We start from the raw sequence: 12,277 nt of genomic DNA on the forward strand, positions 1-12,277 counted from the left end.
TTGAAATGATTCTGGTATTGTATCTGTGAATTCCTTTTGCTCTTTCTACATGGACACTCATGTTACTGAATAATGACAGGTTTTGTTTCATTCTGATCTTTTTTTTTTTTTTAGCCTTATATAGTGGTCAGGACTTATGATAAAATTTTTAACATAAGTGATAATAGTGGGTACCTTAATTTAAGGGAATGCTTTTGACATTTACCTTGAAACATGATATTAAGTTTTTTGTAGGTATACTTTATTGGATAAAGGAAATTTTGTGTTTTTCCCCCTTGTTCCTTTTTTGAGATTTTTTTCAGCATGAATAGATGTTGAAGTTTATCAAATCCTTTTTCTTCATTATTGAGAAGAGCGTCTAGTTTTTCTCCTTTAATATATTAGTGTAATAGATTATATTAATTGATTTTGTAGTGTTAAACCACCATTGTATGATTGGAATGGATTCAGCTAGTTCATAATATGTTGTTTTTATACATCATGGATTTGGTTTGTTAATGTTTCTGTTCCTCTTCTTTTATGAAGGTATAGTTTATATGTAGTAAAATTTACTCTTTAGTATAGAGATGGAGTTTTGACAAATGCAGGCAGTTGGGTAACCATCGCCAGCTACCACAATTAAGATATAGAACAGTTCCATTAACTCTCACCAAGTTCCCCCATTCCCCTTTGCAGTCAATCCCTCTCTCCCCCAGCCCTTATCCCACCTGGTAACTACTGATCTGTTTTCTGTCCCTATGGTTTTCCTTTTCCAGAATGTCATATAAGTGAAATCATACAGTACGTTGTCTTTTGATTCCAGCTTTCACTTAGCATAGTGTATTTGAGATTCATCCATGTGGTTGTATCTGTCAGTAGTTCGTTCTTTTTTATTGCTGATTGTTCCATTGTATGGCTATGCTACAGTTTGTTAGTCCTTTTCATGCTTGAGGGACATTTGGGTTCTTCCAATTTGGGGCAGTTATAAAACCATAAATGAAGGTTTGCTGTTGTTTTGTTTAGAATGTTTTATCTGGGTTCATACCCTGTAATTTTTTCTCTGTCTTTTTCCTTGCCAGGTTTTCATACAAGGTTATGATGCTCAAAATGAGTTGGGGAGTCGTTTCCTCTTTATTCTATAGAATAGTTTAAGGTTGGAATCATTTCTGGAATATTTGGTAGATCTTGCTGGTAAAAGTGTCTGGGCCTGGATGGAGTTTTTCTGGGAAGGTTTTAAATTACTGCCTGTTCTTATTATTTATTTCTGGTTAAGGCAGTTTAGGTAAACTATATTTTTCTAGTAATGTGTCCGTTTCTTGTAAGTTGTAAAGTTTATAAAAAGTTATTCTTAAGAATTTCACATAAGTTGTGTCTCTCCCCCATTTTTTTTTTCTAATTTTCCCAGGAATAAGTCCGTAGCTTTTAAAACTCGTTAGTTTTCAGCCTCTCTCCTATTGAGATCATTTTGGGCTATGAAATTTCTACTTTAGCTGCATCTCAGTTTGTGGTATGTAAATTTTTTTCATTCATTTCTAAATATTTTCTAATTTTTGTTTTTCTTTGACCTGTACAATACTTGGAAGTGTGTTTCTTAACTTCCAAACTTGTAGGTTTTCTAGCTATATTTTTTGTTATTGATTTCTAAGTCAATCACATTATCAGAGAATGAGATCTGTATGATACTAATCTTTTGAAATATTTGTAGGGACTTGCTTTATTGCCTAGTATATGATTGATTTTTGTAACTGTTCTGTGTGTTTGAAAGGAATGTGTGGATTGTTAGCTCAAGGTTTTTATGTTGTTCGTATCTTCATTTTTTGATCTGCTTGATCTATCAGTTACTAAGAAGTTTGTTAAAATCTGCCACTATGATGGTAGATTTGTGATTTTTGATTTTTGCTTTAAATACTTTGACGTTGGGCCGGCCCTGTGGCTTAGCGGTTAAGTGTGCGCGCTCTGCTACTGGCGGCCTGGGTTCGGATCCCGGGCGCGCACCGATGCACTGCTTCTCTGGCCATGCTGAGGCTGCGTCCCACGTACAGCAACTAGAAGGATGTGCAGCTATGACATACAACTATCTACTGGGGCTTTGGGGGAAAAAATAAATAAATAAAATTATAAAAAAAAAAAGACTGAGATTATAATTTGAAAAAAAAAATACTTTGAGCCTAGGTAATTGACTCATTATTCTCATTATTATGTAGTGACCTTCATCTGTAGTAATGTTTTTGCCTAAAAGACTATTTTGTCTCATGTTCATAGCCACACCATCTTTCTCTTGATATGTATATATGCCTTATATATCATTTTCCATCCTTTCAATCTTTCTGTATTCTCATTTCTTAAATGTCACTTGTTCATAATATGGAGTTGGATTTCATTTGTAATTTAGTCTAACAATCTTGTCTTTTAACTAGAACATATAGTTTATTCACATTTTTTCAAGATTACTGATATTTGGATTTATTTCCTTTTGTTCTTTTTTTCTTGCTTGCTTTTGATTATTTTTTTCATGCAATTTTTTTTCTTCTACTAGTTTGGAAGTTAGATACTAAGTTTCTGGTCTCATAATTGGTTCCTCTATGAATTATAACATGAATTCTCATCAATGTTTAAGTTAATCAAGGTCTTTACCCTCTCCCTGATATACAAGGACCAATATTTGTCTAGCTTTACCCGTATATTTAACACTCTCTTGGCTCACTTTTTCTTCTGTGTCTGGAATCACTTGTGCTTAAAATACGGTTTTTAGAATTTCCTTTAGTATGTGTCTGCTGGATGGAAAACTTACTTCTGTTTGCCCTCTTTTAAAGATAACTTTTCTAGATTTACAATTCTAGACTGGTTAATTATATTCTCAACATATTGAAGTTATTTTCTGGTTTCCATTGTTGATTTTGAAAAGTCAGCTATTAGTCTTAATAGATTCTAATTTGAAAGTAATCTATCTTCTTTCTCTGGTTGCTTTAAAGATTCTACTTTTGTCTTTGAAATTCTGTATTTTAGCTATACTGTATTGATTGTATATTTATTTTTATTTATCCAGCTTGGAGTTTGTTGTGCTTCTTATTTTCATTGATTCTGAAAAATTGTCGTTATCTCTTAAAATATTGTCTCATTCTCTTTTTTTTCTGGAACTCTGTATAGATTTATATTGCAGTAAATCATCTCACTTTATCTTCCATTTCTCTTAATTTCTCTTAGGTTTCCATCTCTTTGTAACTGTGTGCTACATTCTGGAAAATTTCCTATGATGTATCTTTCAGTTTACTTATTCTCTCTTTAACTGTGTCTGATTGACCTTAAGCCCAGCTATTGAGTTTTAAATTTCAGTTACAGTTTTTATTTTAGTATTTTGTTTTTCAGATCACTTTGGTCATTCGTTTTAGTTTTTTTCTCTCTGCTTGTTTTTCAAATTTATCTTTATTTCTGTGTTTTTCTCCTTTGCCTGCTATTTTCCAATATCTGAGGTCTTTGTGGGTCTGATTTCCGATGTTTGATGTCTCTGCTCGTTCTCCTTTTTGGTACCTTCTTTTCTTGAATGTTTAGTGATTTTTTTTTTTTTTTTTTTTTTTTTTTAAGTGAGGTGCTCATTTTCCTTTGAATTTTTTTGGTGAGAATCTATTGAGGCCTGAGACAAAGGTGGATTCCCTAGAGAGGATTTGCTTTTGCTGCTACCAAGCACTTGTGTAGACTTTTGGTCCGGGACCACTTTATAGCTGAAGTTTTCAAGGCCACCCATGTGGTGTAAATTTGTTTGCAAACCTGAGTGGTAACTGATTTTGGTTACACATTCTCAGGGACAGTGTTATTTCCTCTTCACATTAGCACCATGATTCCAGGCAGGCAGTTTTGAAAAGTATAAACAGTTTTGAAAAGTATACTTTTCCTGATGGGAAAAGTATAACCTCAAAGACACACAAATAACTATCATTGAGTATAGTAAGAGTTATGTATGAAAGCCTGCAGTAACACAGAGGAGGGATCAAGTATCCCCACTTGGATTTAGAAAGTTTTCATAATGAGGAAATGTTGGATGTGTGTCTTGAAAAATGAGTCTTTTCCACTTGAGAAGTCAGAAGGCACCAAATGAGCAGTTGAAGGCACAAGGAACTTTTAAAGGATATTGAGATTAATCTAATGTGGATCCACTGTAGGATATGGGATATATTTCTGGGAGTGATTGGATATAAATTTATAAAATGATAGGTTGAGATTGGATTGCAAAGGGCCTTGAATGTCTTGATAAGGGATTTTGATTTTCTTTAAACACCCAGTGGACCATCAGATATTTTTAAACAAGAAAATGATGTGATCAGATGTCTGTTTTAGAAAAATAACTGGCAGCAGTGGAAGAAGTATTGGAGGAAAACCAAAAAAGCTAAAACTTATCTGAATCAATAAATTATATTGATTAGCGTTTCTACATATGCATTCCCCTCCCCACCCCCCTTGCCATCTTCAGCAAGGCTCTCAGCTCTGCCATCAAACTTTCAAATTATCAGTCAGCTTTTTTTCCATTTCTCTCAACAACTCTTTTAAACCTTCATCATTTCTTTCAGGACTTTTAGTCAACCTTTATCCCTATTGTCAGCCCGTGAGCCTGCCTCGTATTTCAGATGATCTCACTCAGCTTCCAACTTTTCACTTCCTGGCTGTAAACTTATATCCATATCAATTTTCACTTCAGTTTCTCCACTCTGAGGAAGTGGTGACCCTTTTCTTGCTTATGACCACTTTGTTTTAAACTGTATTCATGGCTCTAACTTCTCCTACCTTCTCTGGGACCTTGCTCCATCTGTTGTTTATTCTGATTCATCTTTAACCACTTACTCTTAGGGAGTTCTTATTATAAACATATTTGAGTTTTCCATCCCAAAATTTGAAGACTCCCTTCTCCCCATTCTGCATTCTCTCTTAACTTCTGTCTTTTCAACCAGACTTCTGGAAAGGCTAGTCCACGCTGACTCTTCACCTTACCTTTCATTCAGTCTGCTTTTCTCCTCTTAACCAGGATACTAAAACTACTCATGGCAATGTTACTTTGACCTATTGGCAAAATTGGTTTTTCATTTTCATTCATTTTTTTTTTTTTAATAATTTTATTTATTTAATTTTTCCCCCAAAGCCCCAGTAGATAGTTGTACGTCATAGTTGCACATCCTTCCAGTTGCTGTATGTGGGACGCGCGGCCTCAGCATGGCGGGAGAAGCGGCGCGTCAGTGCGCGCCCGGGATCCGAACCCGGGTCGCCAGCAGCAGAGCGCGCGCACTTAACCGCCAAGCCGCGGGGCCGGCCCTCATTCATTTTTTATTTCATTCTTCTATTCATTTGAAAATTAATTGAGCACTTTATTCTAGGCTCTTGGAAACATATCAGTGAACAAAATAGACAATCATTTATGCCTCCATGGGCTTGTATTTTAGAAGGGGAGACAGTAAATAGGATGAATAAGTGACAGTTATGGAAAGAGAAAAGGTATAGCAGGGTAAGTAGGGTGGGGATAGCGGGTACAGGTGGCAGTATTAACGGGTGATCAGGAAAGGCCTGAATTTGAAGGTGCGATTTAGGCTTTGAAGATGATGAAGGAGGAGCCAAATAGATATCTAGGTGAAGAGGTTTCTAGGCAAAGAGAATAAATAGGTAGAGCAGTGATTTTCCAACTGTGGTCCTTGGACCAGCATTGCCTGGGAACTTGATAGAAACGCAAATTCTCAGGCCCTTTGGAAACTCTGGAAATAGGGCCCAGCAATCTGTATTTAACAAACCCTCCTGTTGATTCTAATACCTGCTAAAGTTTGAGAATCTCTAAACTAGAATAATGTGACGCTAAGGTAGAAGGATGCCTGGCATATTTGGGGAATAATGGGGAGGCCTGAGCCACTAAAGAAGAGAGAGTGAGGGGATCAGTAGTGGGAGAGAAGAGGTCAGAGATGATGGCTTGGGACAGATCATGTAGAGCCTTATAAGAGCGTTGGTTTTTATTCTGAGTAAAATGGGAACTGTTACAGGTTCTTGAGGAAAGGACTGGCATAATTTGTTTTATACTCTCAAAGAATCACTCTGGGCACAATGTTAAGAATATTTTATAGGGAGTAGACCCATCTATTATATCCAATGATGTTTTTCTTGCTAAATTTTGAGATTTATGTGATATCATACACATCTGGAATTTCTTATAACTTTCTGATTTCCCTTTTTAAAAAAAAATAATTACTTTTCATTTGTAACTTCTTAACTGTTGATGTCCTCAGTGTTCCATTCTCCTGGGGTGTTTTCAGTTATGGTTTTAACTAACACCTGTAGCCTGATGACTGTCTCTAGCTCAGTTTAGAATTCCAGGTAATAATTTTTAAAATACTGTGTGGCTGTGGAAGACCAGTTTTCATTTTGGAAGTGTTGAGTAAGAATTGAAATAATAATTTTATTGTAGATACCCATGACAGTGGTAGGACAATGCCAAACTACATGTTTGGTCAGTTAAACCATAACCTGCTTTTATAATCTTTGTGTAAAGTTAGATTGACAGTCTGCAATTTATGGTTTGTGCTTGTTTTTAAGGCAGTCTTGTGCTTATAAAGTACTTGCCAGCTTAATGGATACTTGTCTCTATGCTACCCTAAGGGGGTTGCTGCCACCTTTTATAAACAAGAGAGATCCTTGTCAACTAACAGGCTTCTGAGCCGGCCCTGGAGCCTAGTGGTTAAGTTCGGTGCACTCCACTTTGGCAGCCCAGGTCCATGGGTTTGGATCCCAGGCATGGACCTACACCGCTTGTCAGCCATGCTGTGGCGGCTACCCACATATAAAATGGAAGATTGGTACGAGTGTTAGCTCAGGGCTAATCTTCCTCAGCAGAAAAGAAAACAAAACAAAAACTAACAGGCTTCTCATGACCTAATGAAACTCATAGGTTTCTCATGTAGGAGAAAAGTTTAGGCTTTTTCTATTATTGGAAGTCTGTTTATGTCTTTATTTTTTTCGTTGTTCATTTATGTCTAACAGTTATTACTATTTTGATGTTCTTTGAAGTATGGTCAGGTTTGCTGTAACGTCACATATGCATTCCTAAAAATCACTACACTTTTATTGTACAGAATTACACAATAAAAACCACAGGGCTTATGGGCAAAATGAAGTTAGGGAAACAACACTCAAAAACTTTGTCAATGGCACGTGAAGAAAGATAGGAACCTAATAAAAATGGTGGCACAGCTTTACACGTTAAATGGGTAAAAAAATATACGTCACTTTACCTTGAAAAAGACCTAAAATGTGCTTGTGGAAGTGGAAGATTTGCAGCTTATGAGTTATTATGAAGTGGAGCAAGGAAGGTTATCTAAACCTGGACAGTAAGTTATAACACAGGTGTGGCTGAGTGTGGTTCATAACACACACGGTGAACTGAAGTAGCTGCAGATGATCCAAGTGTGGGGGTTTGTGTATTCCTACACGGCTCAGGTCACCTGCGTACAATTTTCTGTGTTCTCTTAGTGTTTCTCAGAGACAGATTAGCCATAAGCAAACATGAAATTTGTTTAATGCTCAAATCATTTTCTGATAGATCAGTCATGTTGCAACAAATTCACATTTCCAAAACAAGCTTTATGGCAGAACTGACCTAACTCAAAATTTGGTGGTTGCCTTCTATTTACTTTGTCTTGGGTACTTGATTAGCAGTTTCTCTATTTATTGAATGAGTTGCCTATTCTTTTACCAGTAGGCCTTCTTGAGCAGTTAAGTTAGGGTGTTTGGAACACTGATAGATGGTGTTATGGAAAAAAAAAACTAGACTTGGAGTTTAGGCTTAGTTTGAATCCTGGTTTGCAACTTCAGTTGTGTCATCTTGAAGATTCTCTTAGTTTTTAACTTCATCTGTTTTAGTTACACAAGTGTCTATCTCAATGCTGTTGTAAATGTACTATAACTTTATTGTGTGATTTGTAGAGCTGTCATAGATTAGATAATATATAAATAAAATTTTGTAAATAACTTCATCAGAAATCTGGGCCCAAGGCTAGAATTCTGAAAAAATTGTATGGATGGACTTAATTTTGTTGATACTTAACCTACTTCTGCTGATGCTTTCTAGCTAAACAGAGGACGATTTCTTTAATGCATAAATCCAATACAATCTCTAAATATTGAATTCATTTCAACTTTAGAGGTCTGAATTAATCATATCTATTCTATCAGTGTATATTACCTATTCAGTAATGAAGCTTTGCTTCTTGTCTATCTACTCTGTAAATTCTGTTCTTATTTGAAATTTTTAGTTCAGAAGTCATTTTATCAAAGTGCATTTTTAATTTATTATTTAACATTTTGAATCATTTTGCCTTATAACTTTCAGAAATGAGGCTGATATGAAAAGATTGGTCAGATTTTCATTCTCTCTAACAGCATTCTTTCCTTTTGGTTGAAAGATTGAGAAAATGAGACCCTTTAAAATAATTACTACTAACTATTATATAGCATTTGACTTTAAATTGATTGTAGCTATCTTTTAGAGTATTCAAAGTATGCTGTTTTATTTTAAAGGATTAGAAGACAAAGAACAAAATTTAACAAGAAGAATTAGTGCCTCAGATATTCTATCTGAAAAGGTAAGATATTGCTTTGTGGGATTGAATATCTCTGTAAGACTGATTGTTGTAGTGCTTTACTCTCTTCTTTTGAAAGGGAAATTCTGTCTTGCTTTTCACTCATTTTCTTTCGTCATTGCTGTACCTCCATTTGGACATAAGCCTTAAAGATAAGAAAATCTGGAGAGACGTCTTGGAGTATCTTTCAGTTGGGTTCAATTAAATTGTATCTAATTGAAGTATTATATCTATCTATTGATGATATTTTTGTTTGTGTTTTGAAACTTTCAGTTTTCATCCAGAGATTTTCTTTTCCTATTTTTGGGATTATCCTGTGTGGGAAGGCTTTGGAGTTCAGACAGACAGACCTTGACCTGGTATCCAATTCTAGCTCCTCCTCTTATTAGCTGAGTGAGGCATTTAGCCTTTGCTTGCCTCTGTTTTCATTTCTACAAAATGAGTTTAATGTCGTCTGTTCTCTGGGTTGTTATGAGGTTCAGCAGGATAAAGTACAGAAGCATCAAGCACTGTGTTTGACCTGTTATAGGCACTCAGTAAACCCAGGTCTTTTCTTTGTTGAATTAGAGATCTGAAATATCTATAGTTTTTTCTATTAAGATTTCAGCTAGTTTTTATGAGTAAATTGAAATGATACAAAGAGCCTAGGAGCTTTAGGAAAGAGATGGTCCTGAATTTATGAATGATAATATAAGAGATACACCCACACGCATATGTATGTATATTTGTTTTTGAATATCCTCACAATAACTCCATAAAGTCAAGTGACATTATTTGTTTTACAGATGAGGTAAGATGCATACAGGTTTTACATATGGGTAGCTTCAGTGACTTGCCTAAAGTTACATAGGACTTAAGTGTCAGCGCAAGATGTTAAATAAGGTTCAGTGCTCTTCTTGCTGATGAAGTAGCTGCGTCGAGTAGCATGTGACTGTGAGACAGAGTCAGTGGCTTCTTTCTTTCTTTCAAAAAGAAATAGTTGCAAGAAGTAATCAAAGACTTATAAGTCTCAATGGAACAATGATGATAGCTTTATTTTAGTTAAACTCTCTAGATCAGCAGCACAGTAGCATTTTCTGTAATAATGGAAATGTTCCATATCGGCATTCTCTAGTATGGTAGCTATTAACCACATGTGGCTATTAAGCACTTGAAATTTGATTAGTGTGGCTGAGTAACTAAATTTTTTATTCAATTTTAGTTAATTTAAGTTTAAATAGCCACATGTGGCTATCATATTGGAGGCATGGCTCTAGAACTTCTGTACTAAGTGGTAGAATTTGGTGTGTTTAAGTGAGGTAGAGTAAAAAAGACTCATGATAATTTTTAAACTCATTTGTTACATATATTTCCCAACAGTAGAAAGGGTAACTATATCCCGGTTTGGGTAAACTGGAGTACTGAAATATGTAATGATAGTTCAGTTAGAGATTTATAATAGTTCATATTAATGTAAAACCAGTAGGTAGGATCCACTGTTTTCTTTATGCTTAAGAATTAAATAACAGGATTTTAGAAAAAATTTAATTGCGGTTCACCTATAAGAAAAAGTTATTATAGGGCCAGCCCAATTGCCTGGTGGTCAAGTTTGGTGCGCTCAGCTTCGGCAGCCCAGGTTCAGTTACTAGGCGCAGAACCACGCCACTCGTCTGTTAGCGGCCATGCTGTGGCAGTGGCTCACATAAAAAAAAAAAGAGGAAAGTTGGCAACAGATGTTAACTCAGGGTGAATGTTGCTCAGCCAAAAAAAAAAAGAAAAAAGAAAAAGTTAGTAGATAAGTGGGACTTAACCTTTTTGAGTCTTAGACTCTTTTGATTCCCTTCTCCCCCATACGTACATACACATAAAGGAAAAATATACACTTTTGCATTTAACTTCAAGGGATGAGGAGGCCAAGGGACCCTCTACCTTCTTCCACTCCAAATTCACGGACTCCAATTAAGAACCTCTGCTTAGGTTGCCTGACATTTTCACTTATATTTTTGCTAAAATATAGAGAATAGATTAATTTTAAAAATTGTCTCAATAAAGGTAGAGTGAAAAAATCATTATTTCAATCAGAAATATTTCAATCTCAAACATTTGCTCTTAACCGATCTTCTTACTTTAGCTTCCCTGAAGAAAAGTCTTGGGTGTTCAAAATAATTTAAATATTCAGATAAGTATCTGTAGCTTTTGAACATGTAATGTTCACATATAAGCAAATCTTTACATATTTTTGTCCTTTAAAGAATTATAAAATATATGTTAAAAAATGTTTGAAAATTTGCATCTTGACATTCATTGTACCTGTTCTCTGGCTATTAAATCACGTGATTGTGGAACCACTTCATTCTTCATTCCTTACCTGTGTCCTGGGTTGATTCCTTCTTGCATTCACTGCCATCAGATTTTTACTCTTTCTTGTTTGGGAAGCTCAGTTAAGTGCTAATCCCTAACACTTACCTTTTCCTTTTTTTGCATCATCCTGTTCCATCAGTTGTACCCTCCCTTCCAACCCTCACACTTAGATATACACACGCACACCCTTCACAGATTGATCTTCTGTTTGTATTCTAGGGACTGAACTAAGGTGTAGGGTTATGGTAAGTCATTTAGTTTCTTTTATTTATATTTGCCATTTAAATGTTTGCCTTAAAACTAATTTTAAATTCTGATCTTATAAAAGATTTGACTTGGTGAAATGTTTAAGGTCAAATAATAGAATTTAAAAGTTGCAACTGTTTCTTTTTTTAAAGAAACTTGGCGAAGATGAAGAGGAACTATCTGAACTACAACTTCGTCTTTTGGCTCTTCAGTCAGCCAGTAAAAAATGGCAACAAAAAGAACAGCAGGTGATGAAAGAAAGCAAAGAAAAGTTGACTAAGATGAAAACTGTACAACAAAAAGTTAAAACCAGTACAAAAACACATTCGGCCAAAAAAGTTAGCACTACAGGTGATCATTTCTGTTAAATTCTTTGAATTTCATAGATCAGTATCGTTTCTAGATTTTAATTCAGAACATTTTGAGTTTGAGGAATTATAGGGCACTGAATGGAGGACAATCCTATATTAACAGAACTTAGAGGGGCAGCTGTATATATGACTCAGTGATAATGAATATAATTTTTAAAGCTGTTGTTTTATCCTCTGGAAAATTCTAGCTCTAACAGATACTGATGTTTTTGTGTTTTTCATTTAAAGCTAAACAAGCATTGAGGAAGCAGCAAACAAAGGCATGGAAGAAACTACAACAACAAAAAGAACAGGAGAGACAGAAAGAAGAGGATCAGCGGAAACAAGCTGAAGAAGAAGAGAGAAGGAAAAGAGAAGAAGAAATCAGAAAAATTCGAGATCTCTCAAATCAGGAAGAGCAGTACAATCGATTCATGAAATTAGTTGGTGGAAAGAGGAGATCAAGAAGTAAAGTAAGGAATGCAAAACTATAAATTCAAAAAATTACTTAAATTTGTGTCCTTATAGTCTTATTTCATAAATTCAGTCAACTAAGAAAAAGTATAAAGTTCTTGTGTTGGATGGAGCTTGTTATATACATAACTCTTGGGGAGAAGGGAAGGGAGGTTATAACTGAGAATGACTTTTTTATAGTTATAGATATTAGAAGTAGAAGAAATGAGAAAAAGACTAAAATTATGGTTAGCAAAGCCTGCTTTTAGCTTTTCCATCATTTTCTATTTAGAAGAAAGTAGGATG

The 12,277-nt window shown here is 35.1% G+C and overlaps 1 protein-coding gene across 2 annotated transcripts in view; it reads left to right on the plus strand.

The window, feature by feature from the left end:
- The window catches only part of ZFC3H1 (zinc finger C3H1-type containing), a 51,241-nt gene that overhangs the window by 5,432 nt on the left and 33,532 nt on the right, over window positions 1-12,277 (plus strand). For both annotated transcript variants that reach the window (XM_058557624.1, XM_058557625.1), the window contains exons 3-5: window positions 8,521-8,585; window positions 11,321-11,519; window positions 11,768-11,991. In XM_058557624.1, the coding sequence (XP_058413607.1) occupies window positions 8,521-8,585; window positions 11,321-11,519; window positions 11,768-11,991 (488 nt within the window). The remainder of the gene's footprint in view (window positions 1-8,520; window positions 8,586-11,320; window positions 11,520-11,767; window positions 11,992-12,277) is intronic.

This window comes from Diceros bicornis, chromosome 17 (assembly GCF_020826845.1).
Source record: "Diceros bicornis minor isolate mBicDic1 chromosome 17, mDicBic1.mat.cur, whole genome shotgun sequence".
NCBI lineage: Eukaryota > Metazoa > Chordata > Mammalia > Perissodactyla > Rhinocerotidae > Diceros > Diceros bicornis.